Source organism: Pteronotus mesoamericanus, unplaced genomic scaffold, assembly GCF_021234165.1.
Source record: "Pteronotus mesoamericanus isolate MK-2021 breed Mesoamerican mustached bat unplaced genomic scaffold, CSHL_Meso_final contig_58, whole genome shotgun sequence".
Lineage (NCBI taxonomy): Eukaryota > Metazoa > Chordata > Mammalia > Chiroptera > Mormoopidae > Pteronotus > Pteronotus mesoamericanus.
The window spans coordinates 6165023-6188357 of record NW_026555205.1 but is presented as its reverse complement, the minus strand read 5'-3'; the positions used below and the strand labels follow the sequence as shown (position 1 = coordinate 6188357).

Sequence of the window (23335 nt, the reverse complement as noted above, 5' to 3'; positions counted from 1 at the left end):
GTGGGGTGTGAGATGCAGCATGATGAATAGTGGGCCTACTACTAGGGAAGCCAAAAGAACAGTGCTTAGTCCTAGGTGGCCAGTTACAGAGGAGCTAGGGAGCTAGAGACTGAAAATCAACATTCCTAGGCATAGAGCAAAAATAAACGTGGACAAGAAACATGTGTGTTCTAGTATATTTTTAAGGGCTAGGGAGGAGTTCTTTCAAGAAAGAAAGGTCGTTATGCAAAGGAAGAGAAAAAGCCTCACAAATACTAGAGCAGTTATTTTTCCAAGTATGGTCCAAGTTCTATGTGCATTAAAATTCCCTGGCTATTGATTAAAAATTCAAAAGTTTAGAATCTATGCAAGGCTGCTGAAGTCACATTTCATGGATGGGGCCAGGGAGCTGCATTTTTATCCACCTCCTTGCATGATGCTTAAATATACTAAAGTTTGAGAACTCTGAAGCCTTATGCAGGTGCCAGTAAAAGAAAATCTGTGCATGATATTCCAATTGATCTCACCTCTATACTTGGATTCCTAGAAAACTTGACCAGACTAGATCAGCACTCATATTTTATATATGGAATGGTTTGAATAGTTGTAGGATTATAGTAAGCAAAATGTGGCTTGCTATAGTAATGTCAATAATCAAAAAAGGAGTTGGACAGCATGACTGAGATTGTTCCTACAGTAAGGCTATAATCTTGAGAGCAAGGATGATGTTCTAAGTTTGTCCTACCCCAGAGTACATAGCATGATTCAAGAGACTTTGCTTCCTACCGAATGAATGGATTTTCATGTTTGTGGAGATTTCTGTTAAAAAGAATGGTAAACTATAGTTTGATGGTCTGCAATCCTGGCAACAAACCAGAATCACTTGTGGAGCTTTAAAAAATACTTATGCCCAGGCCCCACTCCTGACCAATTAGTCAGAATCTCTTGGGGTAGGCCCAGGCATTTGGTATTAAAAAAAAAACGAAACTATTCTCAGATGATTCTGATGTGCAGCCAGGGTTGAGAACCACTCCTCTAGCCTTGATTGTGTAAGACAGACAATAAACCCCAAGGGTCAACACTTACTTTTTAGCCCAAGCTAAGGTTAAAGTTAAACGCCACAATAACAACAGTATTAGTCATATGTTAATTTCTAAGCAATCAGGACATCTTCTGACTCAAACAGAGAAACAGGTTGAAGCAAAATTAAGGTGAGTCCTCCCCTCCTTCCCTGTGTCCCCTTTACAAAAAACAAACAAACAAACAAAACAAAAATTAATATTGTTTTGCTCACCCTTTCTAATGGTCCAAACATGGACCTCGACCTGAGATGGTCTCTCTGTCTCCAGTGCTATTTTTCGGGTAGTCTCCCCATCCTCCATGAACACAGACTCATACACGGGCATTGTTTCTTCTCCGCAAAAGTAGCCTTTGCTGTCAAAGCTTTGGCCTGGAAGTTCTTCTAGAATGAGGAAGAAGGTAGAGTTTTGTCACTTTTTCCCAAAATTAGAAGCAAACTTCTGCATTTATGTATCTTAGTTCATATGTGGATGAACACCACATATTCATAAAAAGTGCACAACCAACACAAATATTCTTACAGAGAAGTTATGCCCATATTTCACTGCATCAGTGAGGCTGCTCCTATAACAGCCACCAAATCACAAAGGAGCACATGAACTTTAAGTCCACATGATTACAGAATCCATAGCTCTGCAAAACAGTGGCCCACAAACTAAAGTGGATCCACTAACCACCGCATAAGAAGTGGACCTTTATGAGGAGGATGAATGTGGCTAGGTACAAATCTCTTAGGCAATTAAGGGAACATAAGATTTTCCATGCTGGGTCAGGATCATGGTCTGCCTAGCTCAGTGTTACCAATAGAGACCCAGGGAATGGTCTGAAAGAGGGCCTTGGTTAACTTTGCTGACATCAATTATACTTAGAAAACATCTATGCCATTCATTTATGTGTATTTACTTGCCCAAATAATCTACCCAAATTGGCTTGACATTTCTGAATGCTCTTTGATTTGTTTGTAAGAGTAATGATAGTACCAAATCAATACCAGTGCCAAAAACTAGATTTCAGGTTAGTCATATGCATGCCATGCCAAATGAAAGGTTGGGAGACACAAAAAAGTTGGTCAACTCTCTTAACTATGGATCATTTAAAATATAAACTAAACTTGGATTTCAGCTTCCAGTCATAAAGGTACCACCTCCTGATATCATTCCACTCCACCTTCCTCATCCCTCAGCCCCCTGTCAAGAAAAGTTTCTTTTGTTTGGTTATTTGTGAGTTATTTTGCTGGCCTTTCAGCACCCTCCTCAGTGGTGTATTTAAAATGTACACTCAGTGATTCCCCTGCTGGGACTAAACCCTAAGAATACCAAAACATCAATACTAAAGAACCTATGCACCCCAATGTTCATAGCAGCCCAATTTACAATAGTCAAGTGTTGGAAGCAACCTCAATGCCCATCAGTAGATGATTGGATCAAAAAATGATGGTACATATACACAATGGAATACTACGCAGCAGAAAGAAAAAAAGAACTACTAACCTTCGCGACAGCATGGATGGAACTGGAGAGCATTATGCTAAGTGAAATAAGCCAGGGGGCGAAAGACAAATACCATATGATCTCACCTATAAGTGGAACCTAACCAACAATACAAAGATGCAAGGAAAATAAAACCAGCAACACTGAAAGGAAAAGAAATCAACAGAGACAAGAGGGAAGGAGGGAGGGGGGGGGAGGGAAAAGGAAGGGAAGGGGAAAGTTAAGGAACATATAGCAAGGACTCATGGACAAAACCAAAGGGGAAGAGCTGAGAGAGGGAAGGCGGGAGGGGGCAAGGGAAAGTGGTGGGGGGTAGGCAGAGACAAATATATTTGAAAAAATAAATTAAAATTAAATTAAAAAAAAAGAAAAAAAATGTACACTCAAACCCAGAACAACAAAGAGAAGCCATGGACACTCTGGAAACTTTGGATAAATGTAGAAACCATCTGTAAAACTGACAAAAGCTTTGAATGTTGAGTGCTTTGGATCTGTGACTTTAATTAGGAAGACCTCTGGTAGCCATTGAGACACATTTGGACTAGAGGTTGTAATCAAATTGCTATTGCATGTCTCTTGCTGACCTGGTTATCTTTCCCACTCCCACCACCATACTGGCACAGTAGGGACAAAACCAAACCTTCTCTCGATGATTCCAGGTTGTATTACTCAGTTTGTAGATTATCCTACATCAAGATTCCTTTCTTCTTTAGACCTTCTTTTTAGTTATCCGATTTCTTGGTAGGTCATTTTAAAAAGGTGATATATTAGGTATTTACGGGGTGTGCTAGCATTTTCAAATGGGTGAAGGGGAAGGAGATCACTAAGTGTATGGGGACTCCTACGTGTACAATTATCACCTTTAGAATGAGAGCTGGGTTCAATTGTTAAATTTTGCTCCCCAGCTTAATACTGGCTATGGCTATTAACTGCCATAAATCTATGAAGCAGTGGAAGTACCTACAATATGGTAAAAATTCTCCCAGTGTCCAGAAGAGTCATCTATACCAAAACCCCTTCCCCTCCAAGAGCTTAATTCACTCACCAGAAGAGATTTACAAACAACAAAATCCATTAGTGATTCAACACTGGCTGGCCCTTGAAAATGTTAAGTGTACACAGTGTGTCTCTCAAACTAGTTACTTTGATATCTTCCTCATTACACCTCCACCTCAGGGTGCTTTCTGATCACTCCAAGTTCACTTACTTTCATTTCGTTTCAGGGAAGCATGCCATGCTTGAAGTCATTTCTGGCTATTTCCACTTCCCAGTGGGAATGCTCCTGGTCCTGAGCCCTCTGGAACTATGAAATTAAGAAACCACTTCCTTATGGAAGTGGTGATGATGGATGAAGGTGTTTTAGCCCATCCCAGGAAACTTTTACGTCTTAACAGGTTTTTTTATGCTGTAATCCCAAAGGAGGTATAATTATGGGAATTCCTGATATCAGAGTGGTACAGTGGGATGAGAGGGAATTTGGGCAACCTTTAGGAAGTAGAAATCCTATGCAACTCTGTAGGTGGCCACTTATACGCTAGGCAAGGCAGCCTCTACCAGCGCAAAGGCAAGAGAGAAAGGTGAAACTCACACCCTTTATTCTGGCCCTAGTATGTTACTGAAGAAACCTGGAATCATTTGTTATAATGAAACATTTGGCTGTATCATGCACAAATTTTGTCTCTTTTCCCTTCTCAGCATGAATAACTGAATTTACTGTTCTTTTTTTCCCCATCAATCATTTCCCCCCCTCAGTCCCTTGTTCCTTTTCCTCTGTCATGTGTTATTTTCTAAGAAGCTGGTGATGCCATGATCTTCCCATTTCTTACTCCTTCACATCAGTCAGGACTCTACTCAATATCACTTTTGAAAGTGCCACTCTCTCCCCATTCACAACCACCTGATTGTATTTATTTTTCCCTCACAGTACTCATCAAAGCCTAAAATTACCTTATTGGTTTGTGTTCATTGTCTTTTTTCTCCCACTAGAATGTAAGGAATATACCCATAAATAGCCTTTGTCTGTCTTGTTCATCTCTGTATTCTCAGTGCCTGTAACAGTGTCTTATACACACTAGATCCAAAATATGTATTTCCAGATTGAATACATGAACAAGTTCAGGCGCCTTGATGTGCTGAAGTTGCTGAGCACCTGCAGCTGGTGCCCTGGCCTCTGGGTAATGACTATTGTTAGGCAATTTGACTATCAGGAGTCATTTAATATGCAGACACCAATGTCTGGTTCACTGAGAGAAAGTTACACAGAAAGGAACAGATATTCTCTCTTTCCATATTGCTCTATCTCCACACACTTGAGTAAGAAAGCAGCTTTTTCAGAAAAACAGGTTTCATCAATCAGACTCTTCAAAATATTGTCAATTGGAATTTTGAAGAACAGTTATTAAAATAATATATTTTATTATTTTTCTAACTACAAAAGTAATATACATAGAAAATGTTGAAAATACAGATAAACAAAAATAAGAAAATAAAATTACCCATAATTTAATCACCTAAATATAGCCACTGTTAACACTCTCCATATACCCTTCTGGTCTTTTGGGTTTTTTTTTTTTTTGGTCTAAGTGTATTATTAACATTTTCTTTTTGAACACACAAAGTGGGATCATATTATCCATATTGTTTTGTAGCTTGCTCTTTGCACTTAGCAAATATATTGCAAACATCTTTCTGTGCCAATAAATCTTGATCTACAATAATTTTTTAAAAATATTTTATTTGTTTATTATTACAGGGAGGGGAAAGGAGGGTGAGAGAGAGAAACATCAATGTGTGGTTGCCTCTAGTGCACCCCCTACTAGGGACCTGGCCTGCAACCGAGGCATGTGTCCTGACAAGGAAATTAACTGGCAACCTTTTGGTTCACAGGCTGGCACACAATCCACTGAGCCACACCAGCCAGGGCTTGATCTACAATGATTCTTAATGGCTGTTTACCATGACACAGTATAGATATAACAATTTATTTAACTAGCCCCATACTGGTAGACTTTCAAATTGTTTACAATTTTTCACTATTGTAAACAGCTTTGCAGCAAAAATCATTATTTGTATATCTGTGTATGTCTCATTAATTTTTTAAGATTCTTAGGAGTTAAATTTCTCAGCCAAATAGTATGGAAAGTAAAGTTTTTAATAAATATTATCGATCTGAGAGGTCAATTGTTTAAAAGGCAATGCCCGTTCTGTGTCCTGTTCTCACACTTTTTTTAGCTCATTAACTTATTTAAGTCACCTGAATCAAAACCCTAAGCACACAATGAAATGGGATTTGGTTTTGGGGTAGTTTAGGTAGCTATTAGTTTACTCTGAAATTATCCTGTTGTATTACTTATATGACTGACTATAGGCATTAGATCCTTGACCAAAGAGAAAATTGTATTTGTGGAACTACTCCTGACACTAAAAGGTTTGAGGATCCAGTGAGATCACAGACTTGGAAGTCATAATAGGCCTTTGTGGCTGGTTGGCCCCTGTGTCCATATCAATATCAGAATGTACTCTCTCCCTACTCTTAATGAGTACATTTCCTCACCAATTTTAATGGCCCAATTCTCTACTCCAGATCAGATAGCTCCTGTCCTTCTTATCCACACCCTGTCACTGTTTACTCTCGAAGATAAGGGTCATTATATTAAGAAAGATTGTGTTTGTGCCATTAATAAATGTTTTTCAAACTTTAATGTTCAATGAATTCAACTGAGGAGTCTTGTAACTGCAGATTCTGATGCAGTAGGTCTGGGGTGGAACCTCAGAGTCTGAATTTCTAATTACCTTCGAGGTGTTGCTGGTCCACAAATCACACTTTGAGTAGCAAGGCCATAAACCACCCTGCACCTACCTACATCAGGGGTTCCTGAACTTGTTTGAAAATTAGTATCACCTGGGGATCGTTTTAAAAATTCCAAAGCGCAGGCCACACCTCATGCCTATTAAATCATGACCTCTAAAGGATGGGTCACAGATATTTTTAGAAGTTCTCAGTGGGATACCAATGTGCAGACAAATTTGAGAACCACTGTCCTACATGAAGAGGCTTAAAAAATATATATTGAGCCCTGACCGCTGCAGCTCAGTTGGTTAGGCATCATCCTGCAAGGCCAAGGGTCACTGGTTCAATTCCCAGTCAGGGCACATGCCTGAGTTGCTGGTTCGGTCCCCAGTTGGGTGCATAGGAGAGGCAACCAATCAATGTTTCTTTCTCATATCAATGTTTCTCTCCCTCCCTTCCCCTCTCTCTAAAAATAAAGATTTTTCTTTAAAAAAGATTTTATTTATTTACTTTTAGAGAGAAGGGAAGAGAGGTAGAGAGGGAAAGAAATATCAATGTGTGGTTGCCTCCTGAGCACCCCCAACTGGGAACCTGGGCTGCAACCCAGGCATGTGCCCCAACTGTGACCTTTTGGGTCACAGGACAGTGCTCAATCCACTGAGCCACACTAGCCAGGGCAATTTTTTTCTTAAAAAAAGAAAATATATACATTGAATAACGTTATGGTTGCCTGCTACTCATGAGGAATGTCCTAAATTGAAGTAATAAATAATTTAGCTCTCTGCCTACATTTCAAAATGTTTGTTTTTTCAACTACGTTTATAAAAATGCTTTAGATATAGGCATAAGAAATGATAAATTCTTGTCCTTGGAAGTAATTAATTAATTAATTCTTAAAATGTTGACGCTAGATGGACCCTAAGAAATAATCAATTCTAACCCTCTCATTTTGCAGAGAAGAAAACTGAGGCTCAGAGAGGTGGAGTGAATTGTTCTAGGTCATACAGGAAACCGGTAGCAGAGTCAAGGCTAGAATACTTGATTACCAATCCCATACTCTGTCAACCCCAATACTAGATACTATATTTTCATCTAGCCCATGTATTAAAGCCACTATTTAAAGAATTAATCATTTGTTATCAGTTTATATTTTCTACTAGCCTGGAAAAGACAATGGACTGTAAGTGACCTGACTTCTAGACCTTAGTTTTATTATCTATTTCTGTGACTCTGGGCAAGTCACTACTTATATACCCCAGTTTTCGTATCTTTAAGAGAAATAATAATGTCATGATAGGATTTTGGTCATGGAAGGGGATATGGAGGTCAACTGTTCTAAACTTTTCATTGTACAGATGAGGCTGATTAGGCCCAGAGCAGATTTGGCACATTTCAAAGGTTGCACAGCCACTTAGATTAGGACCAGAACCCACTCTCTCACTATACCTCACCTGTCTCTCATCCTATGTCAAAAAGGCAATGGATGTGATTGTGCTTTGATGAGTTAAACAGTAATATAAATGAAAGCTACTACTGTTCTTCCTAATCATCATCATAACCTAATTTGTCTGCTATTTATTTTTTAAATTTATTTGTATTGTATTTTCTCCATCACCATTTAGTCCCCCTTATATCCCCATCCTCTCCAGCAATCACCACATGGTTGTCCATGTCCATGAATCCTTTTTCCTTTTTGCTAAATCTCTCCTCCCCAACACTCCTCTCCAGGTGTCATCTTGCTCTTCATCTCTGAGTTTGTCTCTATTTTGCTTGTTAGTTCAATTTGTTCATTATATTCCACATATGGATGAAATCATATTTGTCTTTCTCTGACTGGCTTCTTTCACTTAGCATAATATTTTCCAGGACCATCCATGCTGTCGCAAAGGGTAAAATTTTCTCCTTTTTTATGGCCAAGTAATATTCCATTGTGGGTGTGTAAATATCCCATCTGATAATGGGTTCATATCCAAAATCTATAAAGAACTCATAAAACTCAACACCAAAACAAACAAACAAATAAACAAACAATCCAATTTTAAAAATGAGCCAAGGACCCAAATACACTTCTCCAAAGAGGACATACAGATGGCCAATAGACATATGAAAAGATGATCAACATCACTAATCATCAGAGAAATGCAAATTAAAACCAAAATGAGATATCACCTCACTCCTGTCAGAATGGCTATCATCAATAAATCAAACAATATGTGCTGGCGGGGATGTGGAGAAAGGGGAGCCCTTTGGCATTCTTTGCTATTTAGAAAACCAAGGCTTAAGTTTGGCATTTAGGGCTACATGGAGTCAAAGTCATGGTTGACAGAACCAAATCCCCAGTATAATTCTTAGTAGTCCATTTCTTCCAAGCAACCATGTTACCAGTCCTTCAAGAGAGGAGAGAATGAACTTCATTATTAGTAAAACTGTTAACATTACAGTGATATGGCAGATTGATTATATTTCTGATGCTCACAGGACATTGAGAATGACTATGTGGGGATCTCGGTCAACCAAAGGCAGGGCTTAGAACCAACGCACCTTTTGCCTTTTTACCTGGACACACTTTGCAGCATTTTCCATCTATTTTTTGAGGGTACTTGCATGGGTATCGGTTGGGGCAGTGAATTTTCTTACACTCTTGTTTGGTGACATTACAAGTACACAGCACACATTCCACAATGCCAAATGCCCGGAGGTTAGGGTGCCAGGATTCGCCATGAGAATAGGTCTTTCCATTGGAAACACAAACTGAAAGAGAACACAATACTGGAAAATAAAGGCTAGGGAGCTAAAATGGGCTCCTGTGCTCAGAACCCAAGCCGTGAACTCCTTAAGACATCAGGCATCCTTTGTTCTTTACATGGCAATAGAGATACATTTATATGGCAGCCTCTACTTTTCTTTGGGGGGCGTGAGCAAGTGGGAATTTTATTTTTTTAATTATATTTTATTGATTATGTTATTACAGTTGTCCTGATTTTCCTCCTTTGCTCTCCTCCACCCAGCACTCCCCACTCCCTCAGGCAATCCCCCTGCCATTGTTCATGTCCATGGGTCATGCCTCTTCTAACTAAAAATACAGCTTGGGCCTTTTCTACCGTTGACAACTATTCAGGTTCTTCAGCAGTAGCCTCTGGATGCTCACAAGTGCCTGGTAGTCAATAAATAAATATTTTTTAAAGTGCAGGAATGAATGAAAGCATGAAAGCAAAGTTGTACTTGTCCTGGGTATATGATAAGGAAGCTCTAGTAGAATGTAGTTGTGATAGCTATAGTTCATAGAGGATATGGACCAAGTGGATGTGCTTCTTGGCATGAAAATTCCCCAGAACGATTTACAACCCAGAGAGGCTAGATACAAAAACTACTGCTCTTCCTAAAGGACCATTTGTTTTTTCCAGATCCTGAAGCAAATCCATTTAGAATATCAAATGCTTTGAAAGGCTAATCCACCAACACAGATGGGTATGGAGCCTAATGGTGCTGGCCTGGGAAGAAAGGTGCTAAGACAAGATTCAGAGAGAAAGGACCTACACCTCCCAGGTAAGTGGTGAAAGGTAGTCTTTTTTTTGTCTAATTTTTAGGCAGCATTGTCTGTCCTCCACTTATAGTGGCTGTAGAGATTTGGCTGGAGTGAATCACTGCCTGTCCTAAAGATATCTTTTGGTGGCTTCACATTTGTTGAATGGGAACTGAAGCCACTGGCTCCATGTTTTCTGAGGAGCCTTGCAAGAGCAAGCATCTGGGCTGAAGGCTGAGGGGCCTACGAAGGAAAGGGGCCACAGGAACATCGTTTAATGCAATCCAGCCTAAACATATCCAGCTCCTACTGTAAGGCATGGAGCTAGGATCCAGAATGAGAACTGCATAGGGCTGTGAATGGGGAGGTCTGAGAATGAGTTGTCTCCCACTTTGAAAGTGCTGAGACATAGTAGAGATTTCAAGCCATGACTGGGCCTGGGTGTGTTTCTCATACTTACCATCACCTCATCATACCCAGGGAGACCTGTCGGCATCCCAATCAACAACATCTCCAGGGTGGGTTGTATCACTTGAGGTGGGGCTAGGGTGGGAGAAATAGCCCCACTTGGGGCGTTTCTAGAAATTAACTGATTTGGCTGCAAGAGAGCAGCCTCAGAAGGATGAATCATTGGGCTATTTCTTTCTCATCAAGTCCACTGGGTCACATTTGGAAATATGGATGTGTTGGCTGCCTTTTCCTGTCCTTTGCAAGAGCTGCGAGAGTACTAGGCACTCTAATAGGTCAATCCGTGTAAAGATTTCCAAGTACCTAAGAATCTAAATCAGAGAAATTCCTAACCTTACAGTAAGATAGAATAGGGACTTGATATCTAAACTGTGAGGCTCAGGACTGTGGATGGAATCACATGACAAGACAGGCAAAATGTGTTGTTCTCTCCTGTCCTGACCTCTTTTCCCTCTTCCCCAGACAGTGACACTCCCTTCTAGACAATACAATCAAGTGGGTACATTGTCTGCTTCAAGAAAATTTAGACTGGACTCAAGTTCAAAATAGTAGAGTCCTGTTGCTTCTCCTCTTTGAAGCTACCAAGGGACAAAGTACATTGTATCTGAGAGGAGCACACAGTTAGCAGGAGAGCTAAAAAAAGCAAAAAACAAAAAAACAAAACAAAACAAAAAAAACCCCCAAAAAACCTCAGGCAGGACTCCCAGTGTTATATAGCAAGTATCCCTCTCTCCTAAATGTTTGGGCTAAGGAAACAATTTAGACTGGATGAGAGCCTATACTCTGAAGTTTCATAGTGTGAGGTTAATTCTCTAGAGGGAAATGCAGCATTCTCCCTACTGACAAATTCTCAAGATTATTTTGAATGCATCCATATGGGGTATTGGGAGTTTGGGGTGGGGGCAAGTGATTATCCAGGGAACTATAGTAGAAAGGTCAGGACAGAACTGCTGCAACCAAATCAATTGGGGGCAATGAATAAATGTGAACCAGCTGGGGCTTTTGTAGGACATAGAGAAAATCAAGAGATGAGCCTCTGCCCTGAAAATGAAGAGGCCTGTAGGAATTGTGGGATTTAGAATTTTCAAAGTCCATTTCCCCACACATTTTTCAAGGCTTTGAAATACTTTCAGAGCAAATGGAATTTATTGGAGGCAATTTAGTATTGAAATCAAATTGTATCTTTACCTAACTCCTCCTCATCATCATTTCATAAATTCATATCAGAATGCCTTGCAACTTAAAACTAATAGATTTAAAATCAAACCCAGATTGATAGTAAATATTTCTAATTCTTCTTATATATCACCATTTTTAATTAAGAGTTTTATTTTCAAGGTTCTTTTTTTAAGCCTATTAGTTTCAAAAGCAATTTAATTTTTTATCTGTAAACTGAAATTTATATCTAACTAGTAACAGATGTGATCAACTAGCTTTGGCTTGACTAGCTTTGTTGAGATTTATAGTAGGAGTCCTTTGTAACAGATTGTTTTTCACCCCTGTTATTCAATCATTTGATTTAATAATTTATTACTTTTAACCCATTTAGGGAACTGCCTTTGATTTGTTTTTCCTTTAAAGGAAACAAAACATGTTTATGGTTTCATAAAAAGGAACCAGCTGAGCTCTTGCCCTGAAGAGCTGGTTGACACAATGCCTAAATAAGTCAACTGTTTGATTGAATTTCTCCTCCTCCCATCCCTGCTACTGGGGGTGTGGAGGTGGGAGAACTCTGTGTAGGAAGGAATGGGCCTTGGTTGTGTGTGGATGCCTGCTCTAGCCAGCTGGCTGGCTAAGTGGGCTGCCTGTCGGTGTGAACCTGATCAGACCTCCTGGTCCTGAGCCAGGAAGTTTCTGGATTTTCCTTACTGGATTACTCATTGCTAAAGACAATCTCCTCATATGAAGTAGAATTTCTGAGCCTGGGGCCTGGGAAATGTATCTTTTACAAGAGTCCCAGGAAACTCTGGAGTGTACTGAGGTGTGAAACTTGTTATTTCTAAGGTATGGATAAGAGCTTCAAAAGCATTTGGTACTGAGTGCCTTTGAATACTGGGTCCCCTACTGGAAAATGAACAACCTCTCATTCTGTTAAAAATCCAATGAACTTTCCCAAACAAAATTCAATCTGTAGGGGCAACTGAGAAAATGCTGGAGGCTGCATTAGGTGCATTTCTTGCCTTTTGTTCTAAAAAAGGACAGATGCACCTGAAATATTAAATGCTGTTTGGGCTGTATTTGGGGAAATCCTAAATGTTGAATGGAGTCACTTGTCCATACTCGATTTGTAGACTTGACAGTGAGTGAACCACAAGTGAATGTATCATATGCTTGAGAGAAAGGGTCCTTTCCCAGCTTGAGCCCTCCAAACACCAGGACTGCTGAAATCCTGATGTGGTACAAAAGGAACATGCCCATTACCTTGTCCATGCTTATGCTTGTTGTTGATGACAATCTGCACAATGGTGCCTGAGGCTTGCTGGGAATCCATAAGAGCTCCCCGGTGACTTCTGGCCCCAGGAAAGCGGGGAAGACCTCCAGTCTGTCGGCTTGGTGGAGGATCATAGTGAGAGCGGTGGTAAGAATGTCTCTGTAAAATGACAAAGACAAATTTCAGTCCCCTCAAGTCCACCAGTGAAAAGGCAGAAATGGCCTTACATACATTAGAAGGCATTTAATGTTTTTTTAGTGACAAGATCTGATCTAAACTGCACATCCACCCACACCAATAAGAGAGATGTAAAGCATCGCTAGCAACATGCCAAGATTTTTCTCTCCTTTTATAGAAGGCTGGAACTAGTTCACCTACAAAGTTCTGAGGGATAAAATAACCAAAAAGGGTAAAGTGTCCTTTCTGCTCCCAAGCCTCTCACATTTGAGTTTAAAGAATTAAAGTAGCAGTCTGCAACACAAGGCAGGATGTGACAGAAGCCACAGGAGAAATACAAATACTGTTCAGGTTAGGACAAGAGAGAAAGCTTCTCTTTGAGGAGGCTTTGTGAGCTGGTCCATGAAGGGTGGATAGACTTTTTGGGGGAAGATTTGGTGAGGAGTATTCCAGGCAGAGGTTTCCAAGTTGAGAAGATGCAGCACAGAATATAGAGTCCATAAAAGATAACAGTTGAAGGATAACATTCCAAAAGTTGGTTGGCACCAGATCAGGAAGGACTTTAAGTGACAGGCTAAGGGGTGAGGCCTAGGTATGCAACAGAGGGGAGGGTATGGAAGCCTTTGAGGGATGTTTTTAAAGCAGAGTGATAATCAAAACTGATTCCAAGCACTGAACCCTGAGAATGCATTGGGTGAACTGGAGAGGAGGAAGATATGGAGTCAAGTACAGTCCAAATAAATGTATTGAGACTTAACATAGGTAATGGCATGAGATCATAGATCAAGGCACAGAGACTATAAACATTTCATAGATAAAAGAACTGACATTGAGTGCCAGTACTAGAATTCAGCTCAGCAGAGGGGAGAACTTTGTTTTGTTCATTGCTATATCTTCTGTGCCTAAAATAGTGTCTAGCATCTAGAAGGTGCTTAGAAAAAACTTGCTGAATGAATGAAATCTGTGGTCCCTAATTAAAGTGTAGAGTCTGGCATCACAAATAATCCAGTCATTGTTCTTTCAGCAAGGGGTAAAGGCACATGATGAACCCACTATTCTACTACTGACCCCTGTCCCTGGAGCTGAGGTGAAGTGAGGAGAGGACAGAATGAATGAAGAATAGAACTTAAGGCTTAAAGTCAAGTAAAATTGTGTTTTAGAGAAAATTGTTAGGGGTAAAGGAGGGGAGACCCATTTAAAAATTATTTGCAGGAGGGAGGGGTGGGTGGGGGAAAAGGAAGGGAAGGAGCAAGTCAAGCAACATATAGCAAGGACTCATGGACAAAGCCAAAGTGGGGAAGGATTGAGGGAGGGAAGGAGGGAGGGGGCAAGGGAAAGTGGTGGGGGGGAGGCAGAGACAAATGCATTTAAAAAAATAAATTAAAATTAAATTAAAAAATAAAAAAATAAAAAATAAAAATAAAAATTATTTGCAGGCAATTAAAAAGCAAGATCCTTATATTCAGTGATAAAAATGGCAGGGAAGATTAAGAAGATAGTTATGGGGTCTGGTAACCCCAACATCCCATAAAATATTTAATACACTTAGATTCTATAGGCACGCATATTGCAAATTTAACTTTGGGGATTATTATTACTCTCTTCGGGTGGACTCTGATGTGAGAAGAGGGGGAGCTGATGGGAGTTGGAGTAAGAGAAAGAGAACATTATTCCCTTATCTAAGAAGAGCCCACCCTGGTGCAAAGCTATAAAAATACACAAAAGTAAGAATTGGCATCCATTTATTATCATACACACAGATGGGATTCCAAGTGCAAATATTTTTCATACCCACGATAGCTTATATGTTTTTTTCTACCATAATCACCCACATTTCACAAAGACCGTTACAGATTGTTCTGTCCTTTTTGGAGTTTGGTATCATTTTGCCAAAGGAACACCAAAAGGTCCATTTGGGTTGTGTGTGTCCTACCGATGCTAAAAGGAGGGAGTTTGAAAGGACTAGAATTTGAGAGAGGTCACTGACCCAGCATAAGCTGCAAACACAGGAAGTTCTCCGATTCATGAGGGTGAGCACAAGATGAAAAGCTATTCTTTGGTAACAGGGGCTCAGATCCTAGGCAAATGATAAGGGTCATAGGATATGGGAAAATGATCCGAGACAAAACAAAAGTCAAAACACTCAGGGATTTTGTTCAGAGACCAGTCAGCCCCCCAGAACCTCATCTTATGTTAAGTCTTTCATTTTACAGACAGAGAAACTAAGAGGAGGGATTTTATTCAGGGTGACAATGAAGGTTGAGGTTTTGTAGCTGGAAGAAATGAATGGAAGTGAGTAGCTGGGAGTGAAAGGAAGGAGAGAGGAAGAAATACAAGAGGGGAAAGAGGAAGAAGAGGAGAAGGTAAGAGAGATAGTGTCTGGTCAAGCTCGGTGGTCCACAAATATTTGGGTAAAAGCTGCTCTGAAGAAAAGTTCTTTTCAATATAGAAGTCTGCTACAGTGTTCACAAACACATGTCACTGGTTTCCACTTTGGCTGCACACAGAATCACCTGTAAAAATACTGCTGCCTGAGTCCCACCCTCAGGGAGTTGATGGAATTGGTCAGGGGTAAGATCTGTGCATCAGGACTTTTATATCCCCCCTGGGAGACTCTAATTTAAAGCCAAGGTTGAGAATCACTGACATAAAGGATCCTCTGTTTTAGGTGGGGAGTGGGGGTGGTGATGTGTGATTTTGATTTAGGAGTAATGGTTCTTTTAGAGTTGTTACCCTAAACAAATGAGAGAGACTTACCAGGAGGTATTATTCTGATATTGTAACTTAAAGCAAAGGAGAAAAAGGCATTAATGCCTTGGAGCTGTAAGTGAAAAAGGTGCTTATCTTAAAAACCAACTATGAGTAGGCTGCTTGAGAGAGCAGGTCAAAGCAAAGATCAAATAACTTCATTCATATGTGGAATATAAAACAAAACAGTAACAAACAAAAAAACCTCATACACACAACAGAATGTTGGTTACCAGAGGGGAAGTGGGTTGGAAGGAGGGAAAAATGAGTAAAGGTGGTCAAATATATGGTAAGGGATGGAAACTAGACTTTTGGTGTGAGCATACTATAATGCATACAGGTATCAAATTATAATGTTGCACATCTGAAACCTATATAATATTATTTAACAATATTACCTCAATAAAAATAAATTAAGAAAACTAGTTAGGCAGAAATGACCATATGGCTACACTTTTAAAAATCATTTTTAATTTAAAAAATTATCAATTACAGTTTACTTTCAATATTATTTTGTATTAGTTTCAGGTTAGCTATGCATTGTTTTGTTCTGTTCCATGTTGATTTACTGACTTGGAGGACTGATATATATTTCAAGCTTTTGAAGTGGAAAATCCCCACCAATGTAGCAGTTCCCCAGGAATTTCTTCCATATTGTGATAAGGTATAAGATACAGGGTTTTATAGGTGGATATAGGAAAGTTCTCACAGTCAGAAAGGGAAAATGCCTTTATGGTTCTGATGCTGTACTGGAGTTTTACAAGATGTTACCATTGTGGGAAACTGGGTAAAGGGCATACATAATCTCTTTGTATCCTCTCTTACAATTGCAAGCGAATCTAGAGTTATGTCAAAATAAAATGTTTAATTTTAAAATGCTTTTAGAAAGTGTTCTAATCCACACAGACATTATATCTCCCTCACTAGTAACCAGAACTGTCCCTGTCTGGGAGACACTTAGGCCACTTTCCTTCCCAAACCATTGTCTGACAGTGTGAATGAGACATGGATTTTTGTCCATTTCATATTGTTTCTATCCCAAAGTCTTTCAGTTTTCTAAGATAAATCTATGAATAATCTATTAGGGGCAAATCAGAGTTTGGCTGTTGTCCAAATTAAATTATGCTTGCTTTCATGTTTGGCTTTCCACCCTGTGCCTATGTTCCCCTTTCCCCCCTCCCCCACAAACATTACCCAGAATGGTACTAGCACCAGTTCATGTGAAATTATGATCCAGAAATTGAACAGGAACCATTTCAGGTTTTTGCAAAGGAGTCATAATTGAACGATTTGTTCTACCTGTATACTTCATAAAGCCTGGTAAACTGATGGTTTTCAGCCAACTTGGCAAAATAAAACAATCAGCTGTGCTTCGGTTGAACTGAAGTTTTGAGGGTTCCCTTTCCCTCTAAATGGTGACGGTCTAATAAATTGGAAGTGTTGTTAAGAGTGATTTTTTTTCTCCTGTGCAGAAAGTTGCACTGCAAGGATATTTAGAAAGGGATTCTCCTACCTTCTAATTTTTGACTGGTAAAGAACAAACAAGTTTGAAGAAATTCTCTCTGATTTTGGACAAATTCTTATGCATTCGTATTAATAAAAAGCTCCCCTCTGCCCTAACATACACACGTTTTCACTCTTTCTTTCACACCATTCACTTAACATATATTTATTGGGTGCCTACTCTGTGATAGGTACATATTTTTTCCACTACTATAGATGCAATTTATTATTCAAATAATATCACAAATATCTATATCTTTTAGAACAAATTAAATACTTATTTATAATAAAGTGGAACTATCTGGAAATTTTGGTGTACCAGGACCAAATGTTTGTTTCTAGGAATAGGCCTTGAACTCCTTTGAAAATCAGTAACTATTTCAAGGCTCTGCATTCTGTACCTGACCTCTTTTACTACAGGAAGTACTGGGTTAAATTCAAGCCTATCACAAGCAGTTTAGGAAAAACAATGAGGTTGAAAGACAAGGGGTAGAGTGGGGGCAGCATAAGACGAAGTCAAGAAGAAAGGCTAATTAATGGCCTATCAGCAAGACCATTGAGGTGGCCACAGAGCTTAGAGTTCAGAGCTAAATCACGAAGATTAAGGCACACAGCTCAAGATGACTGAGACCTAAATTTGGTTTAGAATGTCATCTGGTTGACAGGCACTAGTTCACCCACTCTCAACTTCCTACTACAACCACAAATTGGGGCTGAATAAAAGAGAAAATTCACAACACAACACAGAAAATGGAGGCTGAGAGTGCTGGCAAGTTGGGGGCATGCAAATCAGAAGGGACACATGTGATGTCCCTGAAGCATGGCCTCAGCAGCACTGTTATGTTTGTATTGATCATTTTATTATATCTCCTACCAACACCTTCCTCACACCCTCACTATATGTCTGCCCTATAATCTCCTATACTCTTGCCTTTTATTCAATGCATGTTGAGAACTAATTCCTGTGGTTTTAGAAAATTCTTTAAATATTATTAAAATTAATTTATATTCATTGCAAAACATCAAACAATACAAAAGATATAAAGTAAAAAGTCAAAGTTGACCTGTCCTTGTGCCCAATTCTCCACCCCTTCTGAGATTACCACTCTAACATGTTAGTATGTGACCTTCCAGATCTTTTCATTTACATTTACATACACACACACACACGCAATTTTTACATAAGGATATAATAGTATAAATTGTGTCCTGCCCCTTGTTTTGCTTCCACAATATATATTTGACATCCCTCAACTTTACTACATTTCTATCTATTGCATTCTTTTTAACACCTGCACAGGGTCCCACAGAATAGGTGTTTTATCATGCCTCTATTTATAGATACTTAGGTTGTCTATTTGTTTTGCTTTTATGAAAGTAATGTTGCATTGAATGCCACTGTACTTTGTTTTTATACAATGGTGTGATGAATACTCATTTATGTACAATGAATGCCTTTGTACACATTTTACACATTTGTAAGTCCTTTAATATGATAAGCTCTTAGAACTGGGACAGATCCTTTTAAGATTTTAAGAAGTCTTGAGTGTTGCTGTACTTAAACATACATATTTTTAGAGAGAGATTCTATTTTTTTAATGACTTCAAAATACAAAGGAACAAGAGATGATGTTACTATATGCAGAGAGATGCCTACTCCTAGAGCTCATTCTAAGATTAGCACCAAGAATAAAAATGAGATGTTGCAGGATGAAGAAGGAGCATCTAGCCTGCTACCTTTCCTTTCTTCCAGGGATATGAGTGAGTTTAAGGCTTAGAGGAAGGTTTATGTGGATATGTCTAAGGTACCTCTGCCAAAAGGATGGGCTGACCTGCTTCACAATCCACAGAATAGCCTCACTGTTCTGGATAGGTGTAGTGACCTTCCTGCTTATAGAAGACAAACATTTTACAAGTCATCCAGAAAGGGAACCAACTTCTGATCTAGAAGAAGGGTTCCCAAGGGCTGGTGCAATGTTTTTGTTTGTTTGTTTGTTTGTTTGTTTGCTTTGCTTTTGTTTTGTTTTTTATGTCTTGGCCCTGGTTACCAATTATACAGTGCACTTAAATGGTTACAAGTTGGTGATGATGCCATTTAAATTTTTGAGGAAAGGCAAGAAAAATAGTGTTAGAAATAGGCCCTTTTATGGAGTTGCTGGGAGAGTAGCCATGGAGAGAGGAAAGTTTGGCCCGATGCTTGGAGTGTTGAATTATTTGAGCTATTCACACTTACTGCTTCTCTGTTGGCAGGTTGCCGAAATATATCACCATCAGAATGTTCCCACGACAATTCTCCATCCCCTGTTTATTAAAAAGAAATAAAAAAATCATACATATACAGAAGGGGAAAATATCACCCCTGTGACCCAGTAACATTTTGTTTCTACAATCCTGAAGTTCTCTAGCTGTTTTAGCTATCCTTTAAAAAGCAACAATGGTGTCACCCAATAAAGTCAATAAAAAGGAAAAAAAGCAAAATATTTAAAAACCTTCCTTTTTTTTTTAAAAAAAGCAACACTAAAGGATTTCCCTCTGAGTGTGTGTTGTTTGTCAAAACAATTCCAAAGAAAGTTACCATTCTCTAAAACAGAACATCAATCAACATTTCCCATAATTTGGAAAATAATCACTTTCTATTTTAATATAACCATCATTGTCACTCTTGCTTATTTTATTCCAGTGATAGTTAAGTATTCTGCAGGTAATATTTAACTTGTTTAAACTACTCTTAACAAATGAAAGCTTTGAGTATTTGGTCTGTCATGATTTGTTAAATTCACCATTGTGTCTCTGTGAAGTTATGACAAATCTGAAAGTTAAGGTAAAACTTGCTAAGGTTGGAGTATTTACATAACCGATATATAAGATAGCCTTCTCTTTTTTTTTTGCCTGAGACACCTTTCTCTAAAGCTACATATCCACTCATTGAACAGCTAACCCTTATCATTACTGTCTTCCAGAGTAATTGCCTTTAGGAAGACCACAACCTGGAGAGCTGTAAATGTACAAGAGATATGAATATTTCTCAGATGACTAAAGATCAAAAACTAGATGATAATTCCGAAGAACATTACCTTTGTTACCTATGATCAAGCAAGCAGATAGGAAAAACTTGGTCTTTAGAGATGTTTGCACCGCTCTGAGAACTATTTGTGTGCATGTGTGCATGTAGAAATAGAGGCAGTGATAAATAGATATATATAGAGAGAGTTATCTATCTATGTAGATGAGGATAAACCCGATATTGATTCAACCATATATTTTATAAGATAACAAGAAATACAAAAGAATATATCATTAAGAATTTTCTATTTTAATTTACCTCCCAAGCTTTCAAAATCTAAGTCTAAATAGTAATATGTCTCTGGTTCAAATATATGATAGTACTCTTAGGGAAAATTATATAGTATTATTGGCTTTTAAGGCTTGAAAAACAACTCAATGTTAGTTTGATAGCATTTTATAATCAGTCAGTGCCATTAACAAATTATGACTTTAACTTTTTGTGATTCAGAGATCATCTTATGAAAAAAATTATGAATTTTGAAGATTTAACTCTGGTTGTTATGTTAATCTTCCTAAAATATCACTTTGATTGTAGCATTTCCTCATCAAAACCATTAGTGGGTTCCCATCCAAGATGCTCTATAATTAGCTGCAACCTCCTCTTTATTGAGCACTTACCTCCCACCCAACTATCTCAGCTACATTACAATGGGAACTCTCTGACCTTGTTCTTTATTGAACATGCAGCTCCCATTATTGCTTCCATGCTTTTGCTCATGTTATTCTTCTTCTGCAGTTTTCTTCTCACCTCGCAAATCCCATTGGTCCCCTGTGCCTAAGAAAACCATTAAGTTTTTTCTCCCTCTACAAAGTCTTCTTCAAGCATTCTTACATATTTTCAATTGCCTCAAGGACTAAGCTTCCTGTAGCCCAAGATATGCAGAGGAGTTCAAGTATAATTTTGTCCAGCTGCTCCATTTAACAGATGGAGAAACCAAGGCTCAGAGAAGGGGAGTATCAGCCATTCACAGTCACATAATGAGTTCATGAAAGTTAACACCAAACTCCCAGATTTCTTGGCTTTCAAATAAATGTGTACCTTACATAAGGGCTGGGTTTATTACTTGCGTTATTTATTGCTGTATCACTACCATCTATAACAATGCCTGACACATAGTTTCACTCAATAAATACTCATCAAATGATGGAATTGGAAGATATTCTCTGACCACTTATCTAAAATTTCAAACCCTTCTGATATTTCTTATCCCCCTTCTTTTCTTTTTCTTCTTAGCATATAAACCATCTTACATTCTATATATTTCATTGCCTGCTTTTTCCCATTAGAATTGCCCTATGAGATTAGGCTTGAAATGAGAACAAGGATTGTTGTCTATCATGTTGACTAATATAATAGCAGTACCTAGAACAATGCTCGGCATGTAGTTATTATTCATTAAATATTTCTTGAATGAATAAATACTAAAACATTCTACAGTACTTTCTGCTGTTAAATGTTTCCTGAGCCTGGCTTGTCTCCCTAAATATATTATAAAACCAGAGATCATGTCTTAGATCCTCCTTTGTACTGCTTAGATCACTAGTTCTCCAGGTGTGGTATCTAAACAAGCAGCACCAGTATTATCTGAGACCTTGTTAGAAATGTAAAATTTTAGAACCCACCCCAGACCTACAAAGCAAGACTCTCTAGGGCAGGGATCAGTGATCTGGGTTTTGACAAGTCCTCCTGAGGACTATGATGAATTCAGAATTTGAGAATAACTTGGCTGGACACTTAGCATTTTCCTAGGAACCTGTCAGGTACTCAATATATGTACTGAATTGAACTGCAGTCACAAATACAGAATTAAGTGCTTGGCAAATAGTATACTCTCCTCTTTCTGGTTATTCCAAATCTGAGTAAAGATGTTAGACAAAGACTCCATGCAAACTATGTGGAAACTCTGACTGACCCTGTAACAATGACGATGATTTCACCTTTGTTTATGTCTAGAAAACAATGCCCAAAAGTCAGTTGACATGCATTGAAAGCTTCTTGGGTAGAGAGCCTCATAAAAATGCAGGAGGAGAAAAATCAGGCTGGGCAATTGTCCTCAACATATTTATAACCTGCTTGGATGTGACACCAAATCAATACAGGAAACAGCCTAAAATGTACATACAGAGTAATAACTGGGTATACAAATGGAATGTACATGCTTAGAAGATATTGAATTGATGAAGTGAGCATTCAGAAGCAATCATGAAAAGCTTCCCTAAATAATTTTTAAGTCAGTGATGTGGGTAGAGGTATCTCAACCTGAAGAAATGACATCTGCAAAGGACAAGAGCTTTGAAATAGCAAGTCATAGACTAGTGGCAGCAAGCAACGTGTAACTTGAATAGAAACTTCCCGTATGGAACCAGAGAAATGGGGCTGGTGGAAGGAGAAACAGGCAAAGGAAGGGAGAAACAGAGGGAGAGAGAGAAGGAAGGAGGACGGGAGGAAGAGGGGTTGTTGAGGTAAATATGGGTGGTCAATAATTGCTGCATGAACTTCAAAAAGAGGGTGTAGAAGTCATATTTGATCCTGTTAACCTGTTATCAATTTTATTATTATTATTTTTATTGTATTCGGGTTGGTTAATAAAATTATATAGGTTTTAGGGGTACAATTCTATAATACATCCTCTGTGTATTGTATTGTGTGTTCACCACCGCAAGTTGCCTTCTGGTACAGAGAACAGCTGTCAGAGGGGAGAGGGTGTGGGGGCTGGGTGATAAAGGTGAAGGAACTAAACGAAAAAACAACCCATCTAACTGACAGACAACAGTATGGTGATTACTAGAGAGAAGGGGGCGTGTGGTGAGGATGGAGAGGGTAAAAAAGGAAAGAGGTGATGGAAGGATCTTATTACAAATTTTTATGTAGAGGTTCCTATGGTAAAAATGGTATTTGTGGATGCATATCCTGGCAATGGAGTCCTGACTAGTTAAGAAGCTAATGGAATCTGGGAAGTCAACCAAGAGGCTGTTATATTAATACATGATAGGCCATGAAAATCTATAAAATAATGGGAAAAAAGGGGTAAATTAGACAACTATGCTTAAAAATGGTATGAAAATACCCCAGTGGAAGA

At 38.8% G+C, this 23335-nt stretch overlaps 1 protein-coding gene across 1 annotated transcript in view; it reads right to left on the bottom strand.

The window, feature by feature from the left end:
- Positions 1-23335, bottom strand: part of CHRDL1 (chordin like 1) — a 130866-nt gene that overhangs the window by 5715 nt on the left and 101816 nt on the right. Inside the window, 4 exon segments of the mRNA XM_054580364.1 lie at positions 1274-1441; positions 8881-9090; positions 12752-12920; positions 19423-19490. Coding sequence (XP_054436339.1) covers positions 1274-1441; positions 8881-9090; positions 12752-12920; positions 19423-19490 — 615 coding nt within the window.